Raw genomic sequence first — 21,898 nt, 5'->3', positions numbered from 1 at the left:
ATCCACTAGGGGGAGTCAAATTCTTTGTTAGATTTATACGTGGAACTAAAAATGAAAAAGAACATAACCCTCATTCCTGAATAAAAGATATGGAGTCTGAACTCACAACAAAGTGATGGGATATCGTTTATTATCTTTAAAATAGAGATTTCAGTTCCATTTACCATGTCTACCACTTTTGGAAGACATTACCTAGCACTTAGTCTGCATATTTTATATTAGAAAAAAGTACAAAGCACTATTTTATTTCCAGCAAACGCATACAGCCGAGTTAACTTTTACAGGCCTAGCGATCAGTATCATTTCTAAGAAAAGAAAGACCATGTTGATACATAAACAATTTTTAAGGGTGCACGCTTGTTTTTCCAGATTGTGTGCATTCCTGCCATAGTACATAATAGTTTTCACAGGTATTTAGTAAATGTCTAAACATAATACAGCCTGATTCATGAGGGACCCAGATAATTCCCTCTCTCGATCTGGTGCTCATAAGCATCAACATAATAAAGCAGATATCCAAACATGGAGTGATTTAATTCAAACAGAGCGTGCATATTAACATCATCTGGGTTCAGCTCATTAAATGTAGTAGCACCAGTGATTAAAGAGAGGACTTCCTGCAAACAATGTTTCTATCAGGTCAACTTCCTGAATTTGAAGCAACCTAATTATGGCTCTAACTGGTTAATCATGAACAACTGATATTTAGGTAAAGGGCACTTGAACAGACACTGAAAACAGATCCAGGGTGAAATCAAAAGGCACGAATAAAAGGTTATACTACATATTAAGGATAGAGATATGATATGTAACAGACCAGATGGTGTAGGTAAGTCCAATTTTACCACTAAAATTATGAGGGGGAAAAAGTAATATGGTATGGCTATATTAGTTTGAATACAATAAATATCATTTAAAATGTGGGAGCTTATGGAAAGGAAACACATGTCCAATTAACATCTTCACGCCAGATGGCAAAAATAAACACAAGGAGGATTATGGTGTTAGATATAAACATTAAAATGGTCAATTATGCATCAGCGACAGTTTAAGTATGCATGGTAATGACATTATAAGCACGTATGCTTCACAAATGTTCACATTCAATCTTTAAAAAAAAAAAGAGATTTGCTAATTTTTTCCACACATACTACCATTCACTTTCACGCCTTTCAAATTCTAGCCAATAAGCTCCATCCGTTAGTGCGTATTAGCTCGTATATGAGACATAAAGCCCCTCTTCATCACCCAGTCTCATTCACCACATCAGTACTAAATGACTTCACCCACATTTAACTCAGATTTGTATTAAATATGTTTGACTGCCACCAGCACAAAACTGGATCCACTGGTAAAACAAAGAGCATCTTTGGCTGCAGGTTTGAGAAAACCTGAAGAGCAAAAAATGGTTTTGTTTCTTCCCCCCAAAAAAGCTCAGCACAGTTCGGTCTCAGTATGTTTGCATAGGCACTACTTTTTTGTTAAAGCAGCTTTTTCCGGTATGAAATGTCAGAAGATGTTAAAGTGGTTGAACTGACATAATAGCATGGTCAAACAGAAATTAAAACATCAAATCGTAACTCTTCATATCTGTCTAGATGGCCTCACAGAACGCCTATTCTTGATCTTCATTAAGTATGTAGGCCCCTGATGCTCATGTCAACTTTTTAACTTGCTCTAACACCACTGAGAAGGGCAGAACGGTAACAGCATGACTCCATAACCAGTCATGACTGATCAAATACGAAAGTAGTCTAAAGTGCAAATTGAAGATCCTGTTGCAGATGCCCCTTTGATTGCAGAAATGTCTTGTTATTTTACACATGACAAGACTTCAACTTGGCGCAAAATTTTATAACATGCAGCTTGAAGGACCTAAAAAAGGCTTGAATGAATGTCCAGTCTTCACTGTGCTTTTTCTCCATAGAGCTTAATGTCCCTTGCTCACTGAATGATGAAGCCTGGCTGGGGTGCCATACGTGGAGGGGGTCTCTGGGGCACGGGTGGGGCATATTGCTGCATGTACATGTTGTGGTATCCCTGGTTAAGAATGGGTGGTGTGTTTCCTACTCTAGGGGGAATAGGGGGGTATGGAGAAGTGGGAGTGAATGGAGAGGCTGAAGTGAATGGAGAGGTAGGAGTGTAGGAGACGTCTGCGGTGGGCTGAGCAGGAGGAGTTTGGGAGACTTTAACAGGGGGAAGAGGAGGAGCCCGCCGGGGCAGCGGCACGGGGGAAGCATTGACCTCTATATGGAGAGCGGCTGGCCTGGAGTGAAGGTCCTGAGAGCGAGAGGGCTGAGGTGCAACCGGGGCCATGTGGTGTCCTTTCAGCACCACTTCCTGGAGCTTCTCTATCTTGACTCTCCTTATGTGCGCCAGCTTCCTCTTACTCAGATACTCATCAATGAATGTGTCCAGGGGGGTCGCACCATCGAGGAGTGATTCGGCCATGTTCTGATTTGAAAAGGAGAGAAATAATATAATTGACTAATGAGTAAATCAGATGTTAAACAATCCTCAGCAGATATCTAGTGCAACTCTGAAAAAGGGACGAGGCTTTATGATAATGGAGGTACCTCGGTTTCTTCCTCGATTTTGGCCCCTTCTGCTTGTAGGAGTGCGAGCAATGTGTCCAAGGGAGTGTTTCCAGATCTGTCGTCTGTGATGGGACAGAAAGAAAAGTGAAATGTGTTATAATTAAGATTAAGAAAAATTATGACATTTAATCACTGCCTTCCAGTAGCTAAAGCAGTAGTGCATGGTGTTGGTAATGCCACGTTCATGGGTTCAATTCACTAAGAAAGAAAGAACACAAGAATTCAATGCAGGTCACTTTGGATAAATGCGTTTGCCAAATGCATTACAGTACATGTAAACAAGATATTATCTGATATTGAAATGACAATATAGGAATTCAGTAAACTAGTTTTAGTTTGAAAAGGTATATAGCATGTTGGGGATTAAGTAAAGTGGCATCATTTGGCCTTAGCCACAGGGCAACATGAAAGGCAGCAATATAAATGTGCCAACTCGATGTGCATGCCTTAAGTAAATTTGCCAAGGAATCTACAGGGTGTGTTTCACCTTTCAGTTCAGAAGCCGTGGCTTCAGATTTCACAGTACAACTGGACACGCCTGTCAGAAATTCTCAGAGGTCAACAGACACTTGCGTCAGAATTTTTTTTTTTAATGTATGCTTAAATTACACAACTTCTTACATTACAGCCATTTATTATCAAGAGAGGAATGTGTAATATTCTAAACCTAACAGATTTGTAAAGAAACAGCATTACTGAGCCGTGTGCAGTGTTGTAGTTCAGTTGTAATGTGGTAAACATGTTAAAAGCAGCCTGTTAAGTGGTTGGGCGACATTTAGAATTATGGATGATCTAATACCACAACAACAAAGGAGGAAACAAGGAGGAAAAATAATAAACCATATACCAGATCATAAACCAATAAATGTATACCTATATTGGAATGCATAAATACACACAACTAAGTAGTAAGTCTGCAGAATGAAAATCAATATAAGCTTTGATTCAATCATAGATTGAGACTGTCGGACATCACACACAGCACTTTGATAGCTTGTAATTCATAACCTATGGCCACTCCCTTTACCGATTTACATCTATTTACATTTATTTTCCTGACAGAGGCATCTTACTAAAGTGTCATTATGTATTGTTGTTGTTGTATTAGACTGTAACAATATACAAACTTCATATCCACGGGAAGGAGGAGGCGGGAACCAGCGGACAATCAAAATGAACTTTAATTACAAAATAAACAAAACATCGCACAAATAAAAATCAAACACAAAATAAAACCCAGGCCTGGTCCTCTCTCGTCCTTCACTGTCGTCGCTCCTTTTTTTGTATCCTTCCAATCTCCTCCGTTCCCATGGCTCTCGGCCCCACCCCACTCGTCACATAGACCATCCATAATTCTACATGTCGTCCAACCACTTAAAGGGATACTCCACCCCAAAATGAAAATTGTCATTAATCAATCACTTACCCCCATGTCGTCCCAAACCTGTAAAAGCTTTGTTCATCTTCAGAACACAATTTAAGATATTTTGGATGAAAACTGGGACTGGGACTATTGACTGCCAAATAAATAACAGAGTCAAGGTCCAGGGAAGTATGAAAGGCATCGTCAGAATAGTCCATCTGCCATCAGTGTTTCAACCATAACTTGGTTGATTCAAATCAAAGCTAAATACACGTAGAAACAGCGTATCCTTGAGGAGAAGCTGACACAGAAGAGCACAGGCAGCATACGGTGACATAAAAAGAGACAGAGGAGACTGTTGACAAAGGAGTTGATGAATAAAGTAGTTATTCAACAACAATTATTTTTGTTTTCTTAACCTACAAAAAGTGTTCTTGTTGCTTCATAACATACTTTTCTGGACCTTGACAGTGTAACTTATTTGCAGTCTATGGGACAGTCTCAAGCCTCTCATTTTTCATCCAAAATATCTTAAACTGTGTTCCAAAAATGAACTAAGCTTTTGGGGGTAAGTGATTAATGACAAAATCTTTATTTTGGAGTGGAGTATCCCTTTAACAGGCTGTTCTTGCCATGTTTACTACATTACTACCGAACTACAACACTGGTTACATACACAAAATAGACTTTTTGTTTTTTTGGTAGCAAACATTGTTTTTTTTTCAGTTTAAAAGTTCTGTAATTAATTACATTAGCCAGCACAAACTGCAAATGTTAATAATTCGAGTTCAAATATGTAAAAGACAAAATTTCAAACTGTAACTAATATTATTCTACATGCAGCTGACATTCAAAGAAAAGTCTTATACTTTTTTGAACTTCACTTCTCACCACAATCCAAGTAAAATTGTTTAGAATGGAATTAAATGTTGTTGTATGGTCTCTTGGACAATAACTGGTCTTTGAACACAACACAACAGAATCAGTTACATACTTATCAACTGTATGAATCTATGTACTCGAACAGAGATCTGCATGCTTTGACAACAAACTGAGATTGACAGTAAACACGACTGTTCCTCTTATGATGACAGATGAAAGGGGAGCAGGAAAGAAAGCGAGGGCAAGGCCTTTTAAAAAAATTGTTTGTGTTTAATACACCAATGCAATCACTAATGTCCTATTACTGTGGGATAACGTAACACACTAAACTCCGGATGAAACAGGTTCTAGATTTAATTTAGAGATAGGAAGGTGTGGCCACCTGAATGAGATCTGTTTTTCCAAGTTAACAAGTACCCACTTTATAACCTCTGCCCAGAATAAAACCGTTTTTATGCATAATGAATCATCAGTTTGCCTGTTCTCTTCCATTTCCCAATCAGACTTTGGTGAAGTGCACATGCACATAATACCATACTAAAACATACTACTTTCTAAAATGGGCACCATATGCAAATTTTCCTATTATATTTGCCTAAATGACCTATTATATTTGCCTAAATAAACATTATACAACAAAGCATACTGCAGAAGTAATGTATCCCGCAATGCAATGCTTGAACTTCATTGCAAACATCCCGTATATCATGAGACTGCTATCGGTCTACAGCCAGCCAGGCTTACTTTCTGCTCCATGCAAGTGTGTGTGTGTGTGTGTGTGTGTGTGTGTGTGTGTGTGTGTGTGTGTGTGTGTGTGTGTGTGTGAGAGAGCAGACAAAGAGAAAATACTGAATGTGTGTGTCCGTGTTTGTGTGGGCATACCCCCTCTCCAAGAGCTGTTTCTGACATTACTCAGGGCACAAAGCCACACTGTTACTCCAGAGATCAGCTCCACAGCAGAATCAGAATGAACCGTCACGCTGTTGTTATGGCTCAGCTTTGGGAATGGCGGTGATGTGGGTTAATGTACACACAGGATTCTCACCACGCAATTTAGCCTGAATACTAGGGCTTTTGTTTATCTGCATCAAGTGAATGGCTGACTGGCCAGCCTGCCGGCAACCCTGTCCAGATGCACTGACACTGCTGCTGTGACTGCTGCTATTGCTGCTCAGATTCAGTAAATCCTTATCTGGGACAGATAACCACCCCAGCCTGGGAAAGTGGGTAACCTACATTTCACCGAAGCCACTATCTTTCTTTTCATTTGTACACAGATGTCAGCTCATCATGTTTATTTAATCTACACAAAAATAACAAAAAGAGACAAAAAGTGAAAAGTGACAGATAAATGTAAACAAAAGTCAGTTTCACAGAAAACTCATCTCAATCTGAAATGTAATACTGCTACACTATAAGGCTCAGCCACATCTTTTAAATACTAATATTTATTTATCTATTGTGTAAAATATTTTTTGCCTTTTGACAACATTCTATATTCAACTTGGTATTTATCTACACAAAAATGCCCACATTCGAAGGACTACTATTTCAATTTAAATCAATACGTATTTGTTTATTATCTAAATATAATTTTTTTTTTGTCTTTTTACAATATTTGATATACATAGTGCTGGGCGGTATACCGGTTCATACCGAAAACCGATGTTTCAGACGGACCCTTTACAATGTTGCACTTTTAAGCAGCGACTGCGAGGCTTGCTGAGGGTAAACACAGCAGGCGCTGTGCTCTGGTGTTACGTTATAACGCCTGTTTCACACATACTCCATCTGCAGTGCGTATGCAGCAGTGCAGCGATTGTTAACGTACTGAGTCCATTTTGTACTCGCAAAATAAACCCCTTCAGGCTGATCAAGTTCTGATCACCCTGTCGGGGTTTATTCTGCGAGAACAGGCCTCATAACAGGCCCCGACTTCTCTATGTCTCTCGAGTCGGTCTTCGGCCCAATTTTCAATTCATTGTTCAGACACGGACCGGGCCTCCTGCCTGTTTTAAACTTCTCCTTACTTGTATATTTTAGACATCCATCACAAGACCGTGCTACCGCGACTGTCAAGAGCAACTCGACTGTGTTTATCGTCCCACCAGCAGCAGTAAGGTGCGTGCCGTCAGTGCAGCTGAACAGTTCTGCATTCAAATACATGCAATTGGCTCAAGCTTGCCGCAAAGCACCGGCAAAAATAATTACCATAAATTTGACGGGGAAATAATAGGAAGATTTTTGAATTATTTACTAATAAACTACTGTTTTCAGAGTCTGTGTGGCAACGATGAAGTTGCCAATCCTGACTCGCCATCTCCTCAAATTAGCCTTTATAGAGAAGTATCTCTTTTTGGATTATGATTATAATAAAGAGTTTTTGTTTGTTTACTTTCGTTAAGTATTCATTTAAAGCTTTCTATAGATATATTTATCATGTCTGTGAGGCACGTTTTCACTGAGTTTAGGTTCATTTTTGTACTCCTGTTAAAGGCGAGACAGCATAAGCGCATTTGTTTTCTTTATTTTATAAAAGCACAACGTTTTGTTGACATACAAATAAATAAAAGTAGACCCTTTGCAGTTACGAATTATGTATTACTCTTATCTTTAGGAGCAAAAATTACGGTGTATCCACTGAAAAAAAATGCAAGTGATCACGCTGTCGCCTCCATGTCCTGAAGTGTCTTCGCACACTATTGGATAACTATTGGATATAGCGCACATTTATCTAGGTTTAACGTTTAAAAACTGTTATATCCTTGAACTGTTTTATATCTATAGATTTTATTTTAGGCAAGTCGTGATGATTTGAGAAGGCTAAATTGATCAAACATGTCTGCTCACTGTCTGCCGCTGGCCACTTGGTCATTACTTTAACTAAAACTTATATTTAACAAACAAAAAAATGTTCCAAACATTCTTAATAAAATTCATAGAAAAACGTAACGAAATATAATCACTTTGCTATTACATAAAAAACTGAACTATTTTAGTAGCTAAAACAGTAGTATAAGCTGTTTAGGGACTGTTTAGCTCTTCAAATCAGACACTAGAACATCCCTTCATTCAGACACAGTGGAAGATCTGATCAGAATTAGTGTAGAAGGGCCAAGTCTGGAGGATTTTGATGCTAGAGAGAGTGTGGCCAGCTGGTTTAGCCAAGGCCAAAGATCAAGAAGGACAAACTACAGGAGTTGGCCATCCGAGGGGCATGAGACTGATAGTCCATAAGACATTGAGCCATGAGATGTTCAGTTTGAAGCCCTTAAAACACTCAATTTAGATTTTCTTTTTATTTCATTTATCTTGAGATGTGAGCAAGGCACCGAGCCCCCAACTGCTCCCCGGTCGCCGCAGCATAAATGGCTGCCCACTGCTCCGGGTGTGTGTTCACAGTTTGTGTGTGTTGACTGCTGTGTGTGTGCTCTTTGGATGGGTTAAATGCAGAGCACAAATTCTGAGTATGGGTCACCATACTTGGCCGAATGTCACTTCACTTGTTTTTGTTTTTTTTGACCAGATTGTTAGTTAATCATTTACAAATCAATATTGCCTATATGGACAGCAATAAAAAAAAAAAGAAAAAAAGTGAACTTGAAAAACTGCACTGTTAAATGTGATGCGGCCGAAAGTTTGGGTGCACCTAACTTTTGTGTTGGTACACCTAAGAAAAAAGTTAGGCGCACCAGTGCAACCAGTTAGTCTAGACCCCTGAATATTAAGCATCCTTTCTTAAAAATAAATAAATAAATACAAGATAAAATGTTTATGGTATTAATTTTTTTTTGCTGATGCCACACAAGTGTATAAACAAAGAAGGGATTGCAAAACTACGCTAATGACACTTCAGAAAACTTAAAATGGAAAAAATCATCACATTTTATATACAATGGATACTAAATTAATCCCCCAGTCTTGCTCTACACCACAGATCAAATACAAGATCCAGCTCAGAGGGAGTGGGAGACAGCAAAGCTTCCAACATGTACTTCAGTTACATCATACACCATAAGTCAAAGCATAAGCCAGGTGACACCAAGTGTACAGATGGTAAAATGAAACAAGTGTTAGTCCGCTGTTTGGAATCGGCTTCCAGGCAACCGCCGTGTCACAAAGGGTAATCAGTGACAGCGTTTTATTCATGAAAACCCGAACACACAATGCAGAGAGGCATGGATGGACACTGAATACCATTCCCTGTTCACAGAACCTTTTCAGCTCTGACAATCATCTGCAATCATTTAGTTCTGCCTTCTGTTTCCATGAAAAGAGAGAGACATATAGTGGTGCACAAAGCCTAAGAATTTTTGAAAATTACATGTGAAACCTGACAAACAGGCCCTTTAGGGAGTTATCTTATAGCTGGAACAGATGACTAAGTTCACACGCCACAACAACATAAACATGTTAAAGCCTAGAAGGAAGCTTCACACATTTACATTGCTTCCACTGCACATTTACATTGCTTCTAGGGCTGTCACTTTTGTGAAAAAATCATTTTCGATTTTTAAGACATAAGTGTTCATTTAATTTTCCGGTTCCGATTCCACCTAACGGTTCTGGTTCTGATTCCGGTTCCATTAAAATCATTAAACAATTATTAAGAAATAGTGGTAAGGAAAAATGCACATTACTCAACTACTCAATGCTCAATACTGTTTATTACTTACTGTCAACTTAATTTAAAGGTTTGCAATGTCAAAATGCAACATATATTATAGTGTGCAGATCTTCATAAGTAGGGTGGGGTTTTTTCTTTTAGAAATTTTCTGGTTCGGCTTCTGGTTTCATTTAAATGAACTATTATTATGTTTTTTACTATTTTACCTTCACTGAATGTAGCGTTGCTGGAAGGTAGTAAGTAATGTTGAGTAATGCTAGTCCATCAATCAGCATGTGTTTCAAAGTTGATGTTTTTTACACTATCAATAATGTTTTGCTTTTCAAGCAGGAATTAGCTTGTTGGCCAAAAAGTCCCTTGAGGGCTGAGACACTAGTTAATTTCCCTTAATTAATGAAATATAAACGGTTAAACTTAAACATGTATACACACTCTCCATAAAGTCCCTATTTTACAAATAATAATGCAGTCAGGAGATGATGTGATGCAATGAGGGGTTTCCACATTTTTAAACATTTAAAATGCATTAAAATAAATATTTGAAAATCGATAATTATTTATTTATTTTTTAAATTACATTTATATCTGAATTTATGTCAACCTATAGACTGTCAAACATCAAAATGTCACGAATTAATATGTATTTGTGTACAAAATGCTGCTTGTTAGTGAGTTTTGTTACATCTACATTTTTTAATTGTTTAATTATTTTAAAATTAATAGTGTACATATTTGGTTAAAATCGATTCCCTATTTTGATTTTCTAAACTTTTTTTGGTTGGTTGTGCAATCGATTTTCGAACTAAAAGTTACAGCCCTAATTGCTTCCACTGCAGCTTATCAAAGTTACATATGGTAGAAATAGTCCCAGTCACATAAATAAAGGACATAACCACAATATACAAAACAAGTTTGTAAGAGCTATTGTAAGGGACATATACTATACAGAAAGGCTGAGAAATTTTAATCTTAGTATTAAGTAAGCATTAAGTAGTAAGTATTTTACCTAGAGTGGACTTGCGCAGTTGATAGGCCTCAAACAGCTCCTGTAGGCTCCGGGACCGCCTGGTCAGTTCATTCTTTTGGTGGTCAAGTCTGGGTTGGAGTTTAAGGTTCTGCTCAGCAAGATGACGGTTACTAGCCAGGGTCATCTCCTTGTTCTGCTGTAGTCCTTTAATCTAAGAACACACAATGAAATTGTTACCCAATAAACAGTGAGTGTATATGTGTGTGTGTGTGTGTGTGTGTGTGTGTGTATGTATATATATATATATATATATATATATATATATATATATATATATATATGGATTTTGACATACGTTGTAGATTACCATTTCAAAGGTTTTGGTTAAGATTTTTTTTTTAACCTTCATTTCCCAAGAACTCATAACATTTATCAAAAATTACAGTTAAGACTTTTACATTTTTACAAATAAATGCTGTTCTTTGAAAATCAATGCTGAAAAAAAAGTTTTCAGCATTGCTATAATAATAATAATAATAATAATAATAATAAAAAGGTTTCTTGAGCACCAAACAGCATATTAGAATTAGGGATGCACTGAATCCAGGATTCGTATTCAGCTGAATACTGGGCTTTTTGACGGGGTTCGGTTTTTGTTTTTTTTCACCGAACCGAACCCTAGGCTTGCGCTACGCTGGTCGACGTCACGCGGCCGTTGATTGCGTGAAGGAGGAACAAGGCCCAACAGTTTGCTCTAAACTAAACTGTTCAGGAATCTTGAGCAGCTGGGACGATTTATACCATAGCAATACAGAGCCAGCCAGTCACATCGGGTGCTGACGTGGAGATAAGCGTTTTTTCGGTGAGCCTTTGATTCCTCTTAGAGAGAATCCTCTTCAGTGGTGGAAGACAAACCAGCAGCGATTTCCAATGCTGGCAAAAATCTACCTCTGTGCGCCAGTAAACCTCTGTGCCCAATGAAAGACTTTTCAGTACTGCTGGGGACATTCTTGGGGACGTCTTGTTTTTTTTTAATGAAACTCATTTCATGTGAAAGATTAGAGGTTTTACGTAAATTTAATTATTCTGCAGGAGATGTGTGTGTGATCTTCCGTAATATTTTTCGTAATATTTGGCTACTGTTCTAATCGTAGCCTATCCTTCTGTTATAAACGAAAACTAAACGGCCTACTATCCATGTTTGAGTTGATGTTCAATAACATTAATTTCAGTTAATTTAATTTAATTAACATTAATTTCAAAGTCACCAAACATATTGATTTTTAAAAAGAAAAGAAAAACACTTTTTTTTGCATTGCTGCACTTTTATTGAAAGGTTTTGGTCGTTTACTTGGGTAAGCATAAGCTTGGTAATTGTCAAAAAAGTTTTTCTCACTTGTCATCCTGGCATAATGTTGCCTATTCTTTTTTTTTTTTTACAGTTAAAATAAAATAAAATGAAAAATACAGTGCTGTGGACGTCGTTTACTTCATTAAAGTGTTTTACAGTTTTAATGAAATAACGATGAGAGTAGCATTCGGTATTCGGATTCGACCGAATCTTAAACAGTGGATTCGGTATTCGGCCGAACCCCAAAAATCTTGATTCGGTGCATCCCTAATTAGAATGATTTTTGGAGGGTCATCTGACACTGAAGAGCTTCGGCATCACAAGAATAATTTATATTTAAATACAGTTTTTATTTTAAATAGTAATATTATTTTACGATATTTCAGATTTTAGTGTATTTTTGATCAAATAAATGCAGACTTGATGAACATATGAGACTTCTAATAAAAATGCATACTGACCCCAACGGTAGTGTAAATTAACAATCAAAAAAATGTCAGAAGGAGAATTTCCAGTGTCATTAAAATAATATAGTAAGACCACCAGTTTGCAATATCAAGCAGCAAAACAAGCTGTTTTGTACAGCTAAAAATAGCTGGAAGTAAATGACAGACCCATTAAATTTACAAAAGGCCGCAGCCGTTCTTACAGGTAAAAGGTGGATATTGAATAATGTTGTTGAAATTAGTTATTTTTAGCTTTTTACACTAAGCTAATTGCTACACCAGCTTATGTAGCAAAAAAACTGATATATGTTTGTACAGCCCATTTCGACAGTTTTCAAATGTCAAAATAACTAAGTTTTGTAAACCCTCTCAAAGATTAAATTATCATCAGCTATTGCTGGCACTGGACTTTTCCCTCATATCATTACAAAAGTAAAAAGCATTGAATCCAAAAACACCACGGAACCAAAAAGTTGCATAAACCCAAAATTCGCACTCATATGTAATCATTCATTTAAATCCAAAACCACAACCATTAATAGGGAGTTGGTCCTCCATTTGCAGCAATAAAAATTCCCACTTGCAGGTAGATTTTCCAGTAGATGTTGAAACATGGATAGAGGGACTTTCTCCCACTGAGGCACGAGAGCATCAGTGAAGACAGGCACTAATGGTAGGTGATGGGTTCTGGTTCAGAGTTTACATCATCCCAAATAGGGCTGCATGATTAATCGCATGCGATTGTCATGCGTGTCTTGTTCACAACAAGGTCATGTGATAGGAAATCTCCAGTACGTGCTTTCAGATTGAGCAGCATTTACTACACAGAGCTGTAGGCTAGTTCACTGACAAGCTACTTAAAATTGCGTTCATAACTTCAGACGATTAAATTGCGCGATTATAAAATCGAAGAAATTGTTCTGCGACTACAAAAGCTGTTTGGGTAGCTTGTCAGTGAACTATGGCTCTGTGTAGTAAATGCTATTATTAATCATGTTGAATTAATGAAAGCAGTTAAATCTTCTGTTTATTCAGCAACCGCTATAGGGTTTCTTCTGCGAGGCTTATTTGGAGTTTCAGCATGAGAGCATCCTCTGGCCTACAGATGGAGATTTACAGCTGATCACAGAACCTTGCTTCCCTGAAAAATATGCATGACAATCGCAGCTTCTGCCTAACGGTGATTTATTGCCTTTGCTTTTAAATTTCGATTAATCATGCAGCCCTAATTTGGAGTAAGATGTGCTTTCAGATGGAGCAGCATTTACTACATACTTTACAGCTTTCATAATCGCAGAACGATTTCTTTGATTTCATAATCGCACAATTATATCATCTGCTGGAGATTTACTACTAATCACAGAACCGACTCTACTGACGAGATGCCCATGACAATCACATTCGATTAATCATGCAGTCCTAATATACATATAAAAAAGATTCACCATTGAGAAACAGTTAAGAGGCTTAAAACTAGTTATACCCAGATTGATTTGAATCAGCTGGCCTTCGATATATAGGTCACTCTACCTTAAGCCTCTCCTTGTACCAGATGATCAAAATGTACTTACTGCTGCCGCAGAGGCACGTTACAGCCCCAAAGAAGGAATTATTAATAACCAGAGTGCAAATGGTAAAGGTTTCAGGCTGTACACAATGCAGTCACACATCACAAAAAACCTCTTCAGAAATCACATCACATTTCCAAGAAGCTCATATAAAAAACAATACATTGCAACATGCTACCTCTAGTGACTCAATAACCTATGACTGCCATGAGGAACCCTGAACAGTATTTAACTGTCCTCCTCTTTCAACAGGTGCACTTTTGCAGTTTCAGTTTAGAGATCATGTGTCAAAGTGCATAACAGAAAGAGGTGGGAGATTTCACATGTTTCTCAAACGCCTGCCTATGTCAGCAGGCAGGTCAGGTAGCATTTATTCTTCTGAGCTTTTACACGGCCTGTGCTGGGATGTCCTGCATATTAAACTGGGTCAAAATAAATACCCAAACAAGCACTCAAAATATACAAGTCAGTGTCTAACACAAAGAACGCTGAAATCACCAGTCATTTCACATTAACGTTGACAGACAATACTGAATCCAGTTCTCTTAGTAATGAACCAACATTGCTTGTGAAAAGCAAATCATAGCTCATCACTGTTTACACAAGGCTAGTTGTCTCCAAATTTGACTAAAAAGGATAGGTCCATTCATCATTTAACATTCACAACGCTTTTTAAAAGACATGTAGACCACTAAACATGTAAAAACCAATGTTTTATGTGGCAGATAATTAGTCTACATATCAAATGTTACTATATATATATATATATATATATATATATATATATATATATATATATATATATATATATATATATATATATATATATATAAATGGCTTCAGTAGCACCCAGAGCCATATAGAGAGAGAGTTGCGACAACTCCATTGACTCCAATGGAACGCTTTTTTTACAGCAATGGCGGCTCGTGGAGCCTCTCAATAGTTCCCGGAAGTAACAGCAAACCGATGCCGCGCCGTAGAGATGCAGCAGAACAAACCGTTTGCGACGCACTTTTAAAAGGTAAGACGTTTAAATAATACGATTGTAAATTATTAGTACATCTTAATAACAATAAACTGTAAGTTAAAACCTTTTAGTAGATTATAACTCATTAAATGAGTAGATTTAAGGGATGTTATCAGATAACTAACAGACAGTGTTGGGAAGGTTACTTTGGAAATGTAATAGGTTACAGATTACAAGTTACCCTGTTAAAAATGTAATAGTAGTGTAACTTTTTCAATTACTTTATTAAAGTAATGTAACTAATTACTTTTGAGTACTTTTTGATTACTTTTCTAAATTTGTGAAAAGATAAATAAAGAATAATAAATAAAAGCATATACATCAACTTAAATACAGTTATCTAATAAGCATGTGACGTATTCTGTGTAATAAACTCCTAAACATTGGTGTTTTTGCTGTCTCTTTGTATATGATGATAGTTTTCTCAAAATAAGTAAAATGCACATGAAGTGACACAGAGCAGTTCTAGAAATTGTGTTTATGTGCTCGTTTACTCCTATATTGAGGCAGCAGAGGTTGAAAACACTGCGAGCTTCAGTAGGCCTCTGTGTAGTAAATGAAACCATGTCTTTGGAAATAAAAACCATGGAAAAAAATTCAGACTGGAAAATTCAAACTCATACAAACAAATTCATGGACCAAACTATTTTTTATTTTATCTATTTCGTCTATAATCGTTTATCTAACGATCTAATTTTAAATCTTTAATTTGGGGACATGCAAAATAATTAAAAGTTTTCTCCTTAACTGCACCTTCACTTCCATTTTTCTCTTCAGTCTCTTTATTTTGCCCTGTTATCCATCTCTCTCGTGACTTTAATACTCAAGATTGAACAAAACTATACTTTACAATACAATACTCTACAATACTACAATATCTTTATAGAAAAATCCTAATACTGTACACGAGTCATATTTTTCCCTTACAAAAATTAACCATGCTTTTATTAGCCTATATAAAAGTAAAATAACCTTGTTTAATTTTTTTTTTTTGCAAATGGATTTGTATTTATTTTTAAATAAATGCATTTGTAAAATAATTTTAAATTTTTGGTTATCACAGTTAAACAATAGTAACCATTTTCTCTGGATTTATAGATAAATATTAAAATGTTAATTTTCGTAAGGGTTGTGTTGTTGTCTGTCGTAGCTCCCCCTAAACCTATAAAAAAATCTGAATTTTTTTCAGCTAAATTACTACTGTAACATTACAACAGATAATAATGATGTCCTTTATATAGTATTTTGAGTGATGACTGATGAGCAACGTGCTGCTGCTTGATTAAATAAATAAAAAAACAAAGACAAAAAAGCATCTTTACAAATGAAACTGACCTGAAACCCTGAACAGGAGTTCTGCTTCTCTGCTCCAGCAGTCCACACTCACACTCACACTCACACTCACACTCACACTCACACTCACACTCACACTCACACTCTCTCTCTCTCTCTCTCTCTCTCTCTCTCTCTCTCTCTCTCTCTCTCTCTCTCTCTCTCTCTCTCTCTCTCACTCTCTCTCTCTCTCTCTCTCTCTCTCTCTCTCGCACTCTCTCTCTCTCTCTCTCGCACTCTCTCTCTCTCTCTCTCTCGCACTCTCTCTCTCTCTCTCTCTCTCGCACTCTCTCTCTCTCTCGCATTGATTACTCCGAGTCTGATCCAAACCGTTTGGCGGAGGCGCGGAGAGCGCGCGAGTCATGATTCACACTTCATGATTTATTAGAGATTTAATTCTCAAATGGCGGATTCGCAAATGATCGCTTTAGTACATTCGGCAGGCAATTATACAATAATGATATTAAATAGTGGGGCAAAATCAGCTGCCAGGCCACCGGGAATTGTCCCGGTTCTCCCGGTGTCCGGTCGGCGCCTGATTTCCACAGACACGCAGAATGTGCAAGTCATATATTGCATTTTTGTGGCTTAATATTCACAGACACTAGTCCATGTCATGTTTTGATTCAAGTGTACTGACCTACTTTTGATTTAGTCATCCAAAATGTGGCATATTCCGTCCGCGTTAGGCATTTCGTTTTTATGACTGGATTCTACGAACCAGACTGTATTTCAGCATCCCAGAAATTATTAGGGCGGTATGTCTCAGAATAGTCAGTGCAATTTGGGAAAGAAATCAGTTAAATCTGTATGTGGATGCGTGTAAACATTCAAATGTAATCCCCTTTGTAATCGTTAAAAATTTCATAAGTAACTGTAATTTAATTACTCATTTTTTCGTAGTAACTGTAACTAATTACAGTTACAATAATTTTGTAATTAAATTACGTAACGCCGTTACATGTAACTAGTTACTCCCCAACACTGCTAACAGATTAGGCTAGGATTGTAGCTGAATAAAGTTAGTAACGAACACCCTATTAATTGTAAAATCTGTTCTCTTAATTCAGTTTCATCCATCGTGTTTGGAATTAGAGAAAAGGAGTCTAAACATTTTTTTTTTGCTGGGTGGGGAAAGTTAGCTAACGTTACATAGCCTATTAGTTCAATATTAACAGTGTGACAGCGGTAACTGGAAGTGGTAAAATTAGGTTATAAAGTTTTTTCCTTATTACACGTATTAAACAATTAAATTCCTTAATAATAAAATGCACCCTATTGATATAAATTTAGAGTGAGTTGAGTTTGCAAAAACATGGGTGGAGTGTTTTTAGTCATTGTGATTCATTGACTATTACCTGTCTATATTATATAACCTATCTATATTATAATGCTACTGTATTATATACTTAAACTTGTTAGTGTATAAAAGTAACATACTGTAACATTCTGTGGGTGCTGGTAGGTGGAGGATTAGTGGTGCCACTGGACTGTTCTGTGATGGAGCATCAGTGAGGATGCAGGTCAGGAGTGCTGAGGGGACCATCTTTTTTTTAAAGCTGCATTTTCATTCTTTATTTTTCTTAGTGCTGCCTTTGCATTGTTTGATTTTTTTTTTCTTGTCTCTTTAATTTTTTTAATAGACCCAGGTAACTGGCTGATGGTTCACTGGAATGCTGACCCTGTCCCTGTCTCTCCTCTCTAGCCATGTCCTCTATTTCTTCACTGTCACTTTCCCTTCTCTAAGTGTCCTCATTCATTTTTTCCACAACCTTTGAAACTGATAGAGTCAGAATACATAATATTGCTAATTTTAAATATTGAAAATATCACATCACTTCAAAATTAGAAATACGAGTTTGTACTTATTATATATGTATCACCTGAAATAATATAGCTGTAATCAGCAGCGATTTGCTGTATGTTTACAGGTCTAGGGGTGCATCATGGAGCAGGGCACTCCTCTTTTGACCACAAAGGTTGTCGGAATAGCACCTGGTCTCAGCCTACTCTTTAATTTTTTGGTCATGACAAATTGGTTTTCCTCAAAATGTGCCTGCAGAGTGACTTGAGTTTAGTTTCCACACACAACTTTTTTTTTTTTTTTTTTCGTCTACCCACATATTAAATGCACAGTTATAGGTAACACTGATGACTCCCTGCAATGTCTCAGCTCCCTGGGTTTAAATAAATGTAAGTATAATTACCTAACAATTTTTTGTTGTTGTTGTAATTTTTATTTATATTTAGATTGCTGATGCTGACTTGATCCAACCATTATTTTCTCCTCTCCATGTCAGCGGGGAAGCCATACATTTGCACACCTTTCTCTGACCGAGTGGAGCATCCCCATGCAGCACAGCAAACCATGGTGGAGACTATGCAATGACAACATGAAAGAAAGGACACATACAAAATGCTTGGAATGCTATTAAATTTATTAAAAATGTATTCATGAATTGCTGTAAATAGTTAATTGCATTTATTTCAATAAAAATACAAAGAAAAAGTCATCTCGTAACATATAATTACAATTTAAAATAACTGTTTTCTATTTTAAAATGTAATATACGCATGTGATGCCAAGCTGAATTTTCAGGATCATTACTTTTGAATGGCAGTGTACATGTTTGTATACGAGTATGCCTGGATATATTGTGTATATGAATAAGTACATAATTATATTAATATATGTAATTGTAAGAATTGTAAACAATAAGCTTCATTTTACATTTACTTAAAATGCTATTGACTGCTGCTTACAGTATAGTGCAGTGCAAGCTGAAAATCAACTGTCACCAGCCTGTCTCTGTACTATCTGAAAGTCATCAATATGACATTAGTTAACATGAGATCAGTGAAAAAAAGAACAATATGTAACGTAAAAAGGCAACCGCAACCCGTGTTTATACAACTTAACGTTAGCCTGAAATAAGTTTTTAAAATAACGGTAAGTTAACTGAACACTAATCCTCAAAAATTACCTGATTTGATATTTTAAAAACAACATTGCTATAACTACATATTCATGCTACATACATATGTCGGTGTGTTGTATAAATATATAAAATAAATGCATTTATTGACTCCTTATTACCAGAAATCGCAGTTTTGTCACTCTATCAGTTTGAATGGCCGCCAACGCACTTCCTGGAACTATCTGAAGTCTACATGAATCACATGACAACCAAACATTTCGAACTTCCGTTGTCGCAACTCTCTCTCTCTATGGCTCTGGTAGCACCATTCCAGCACTAACCCATTTCTGTCAGTTACCAATTTCAGTGAAAGCCAATAGTTAAGAATGTGTACTTTTCAAAAAGATTTTTATTTGAACAGCCACAGATAAGCAGTTAAGAAAGTTCCTTATAAATACATTATTTGGCCTGGTAAATAAAAATCACCTTTTATAGCACTAAATTTGAATACTGCCGGATCAAACATGCTTCCACGACACTGATACTGATTCAAGGCTAACATTTTTCGATGAATTTGGAGGTCAAATCAACTCAAAACTGTGAACATGCTCGGGAATACTATTTAATTGGTGATATGCAAACACAACTGAGCAAACTTGAACTTGCACATTAAGTCAGAAAGGTACTGATATTGTGTGCATTGGCAAGTCTCAGCATGTTGTTTCATGAGATTTGAATGTTTATGGTTATGCATCAGCAATTATAATTCACATGTATCTTTGATTGAAAATCGAATTACCTGAAATCACCTGTCAATATGGTATTTTTAATGATAATAATAATAAAACACATTATGATCCTGAATTACTATAGTATCATTGTAAATAAAAACAACAAAAATAATGTTCATTTTTAAATAAAAATATACAAGTTAAATAATCAATAAATGTTTCCAGAAAACATTGCTAGTGCCTGGCATCATAGAAATAAAGATAAAAAAGATCATGCTCTGATTCCTCCAAAAAAATGACAGCGAAATATGTTTTTATAAAAGTAACAAAAAGTGAAGCTCTACAAAAACACTAATTACTAATAAAAATGTAAATTGCACATGACCAACGTCAGTAATGATTTCTGCAAAAGAGGATCACGACAAAATGACTTGCATCACTGACGGGACAAATGCACATTCCTAATATTTCATATTCCAGTTTCTGCTTCAGTGATAAGGTCACCCTGGCTTAAGTAACTGAAAATTTGTTGTTTAACAAATGACATCATAACACTGTAGTTAGTCATATTCCGCGACGTCTAAAACACACCAAACTGAAGTCACGCGCAGAAACGTTCAAATTTAAACCGTTCCCAATAAAATGTATTTTTAAAACAAGTTCAAGCCATTTAAAATAAATAAATAAACACGACCTACATCTGTATAAAATTGTGCTTTTTCAAATGCAAATCAACTCGTCACGATAACTTCGCGACGCTCTTCACGAGAAAAAGAAACTTACCTCTTCCGACTCGTCAATAAATTTGTTGAGTTTTTCGTCATCTTCGAGCAGTTCGTTTAACTGAGTTAAGGTGTAAGAACTCAACTTATTCACAAAGCCAGCCATGTCCGGCACAGCGGTGTCTTTCTCACTTCGAGCTCCGTGGATCGCGGTAGGTCCGGGCAGTGGGCAAAGCTGTTGTTATTTTCAGCCGGAAGACGACAGAAGATGCGTGACGTCAACCTGCACATCAACGTAAGGTCTTTCATTTGATGCTTACAAACTTTCTCCAAAATGATGATTACATTTCTACTGTCTTTCAAAATTTGTAAAACATAGCTACGCTTGTGCGTCACACTGCATAAAACTGCTAACATACTTTTTTTTATGAAATCTAAAATATATATTTTTTTTATATAAAAAGCTAAAATAAAATAATACAGATGAAAGGAAAAAAAATAAACAAAAATTAGAAATGAGAAAGCAGAAATTATATCAGTTTAAATAATAAAAATATAAAAAAGGGATAGAAATAGAAATATTAATACATAATATAAACTATATACTATTAACTGTATTAGTAGTATATGGGACAATAACATTTCTTTCCACTGTGCTCACTCTGTGGGCAATCACATTAAACGTTGTTCAGAGCCTTCTAAACCTAAAAACAAAGTAACAACACAAATGAAGTCTAATGCAAGACTGAAAAATGAGAATGCAAAGGTTTGTGATGAGAGCCTGAGCAATGGCAACTCTCTGTTTCTGCCCACCAGACAGCTGAGTGCCCTTCACTCCAACCCCTACAGCAGACAAAAGACAGAGCAGCAAGATGAATTATCAGCCAAGCTCTATTACAAACTCTTTTTCTGTTTTAGTACACATATCATGTCAAATAAAAATAATATTATTAAACAAATAAATACAAAAATATATAATATAATATAGCTCAAATCAACTATATAATATATAGAATATAATTAATATAATAACAAACCAGTTTCATAGCCTTTGGAGAGGTTGGTTATAAAGTCATGTGCATTGGCATTAATGGCAGCTCTAATGACCACTTCCATGGGAGTTTCAGGTACACCATAGGATATATTCATCTGAACAGTGCAGGCAAATAGAACAGGCTCCTGACTCACCAGTGCTACCTATTAAAACACAAAGTACTTTCATCTATAATTTGCTTTTGGTTAGACCACATAACCACTGCTCGCATTATCAGCAACTACTGCCCTATTAAGGTCACAAAATGTACTGATTGAAAACAATTCAAGTACAGATAAAATTCTAAAAGTGTATTTACAAAATAATGTAGCTA

General features: G+C 36.4%; 1 protein-coding gene and 1 long non-coding RNA gene across 2 annotated transcripts; one reads left to right on the top strand and one right to left on the bottom strand.

Moving 5' to 3' along the window:
* Positions 1-113: 113 nt before the first annotated feature.
* On the bottom strand, positions 114-20,823 carry LOC132139739 (vacuolar protein sorting-associated protein 37B-like). Its single transcript, XM_059548331.1, has 4 exons — positions 20,593-20,823; positions 10,476-10,647; positions 2,577-2,659; positions 114-2,454 (listed from the first exon to the last, which is right to left on the bottom strand). The coding sequence occupies exons 1-4, from the start codon at positions 20,695-20,697 to the stop codon at positions 1,945-1,947; spliced, it is 870 nt and encodes a 289-aa protein (XP_059404314.1). The 5' UTR covers positions 20,698-20,823; the 3' UTR covers positions 114-1,944.
* LOC132130975 (uncharacterized) lies at positions 14,650-17,845 on the top strand. Its single transcript, XR_009428823.1, has 3 exons — positions 14,650-14,822; positions 17,626-17,683; positions 17,804-17,845. It is a non-coding gene; the product is annotated as an uncharacterized LOC132130975 (long non-coding RNA).
* Positions 20,824-21,898: the final 1,075 nt, after the last annotated feature.

Source organism: Carassius carassius, chromosome 4 (assembly GCF_963082965.1).
Source record: "Carassius carassius chromosome 4, fCarCar2.1, whole genome shotgun sequence".
Taxonomy (NCBI): Eukaryota; Metazoa; Chordata; class Actinopteri; order Cypriniformes; family Cyprinidae; genus Carassius; species Carassius carassius.
The sequence above is the reverse complement of the archived record's forward strand: the minus strand, read 5'-3'. Positions and strand labels throughout refer to the sequence as shown.

Bases quoted from the DNA above. Each gene is read 5' to 3' on its own strand.
- LOC132139739 (XM_059548331.1), bottom strand. From the start codon at position 20,697: ATGGCTGGCTTTGTGAATAAGTTGAGTTCTTACACCTTAACTCAGTTA. The intron at 10,648-20,592 runs GTAAGTTTCTTT...GTGTGTTCTTAG, and splicing joins TTATTGACGAGTCGGAAGAG to ATTAAAGGACTACAGCAGAA. The intron at 2,455-2,576 runs GTACCTCCATTA...TTTTCAAATCAG, and splicing joins AAATCGAGGAAGAAACCGAG to AACATGGCCGAATCACTCCT.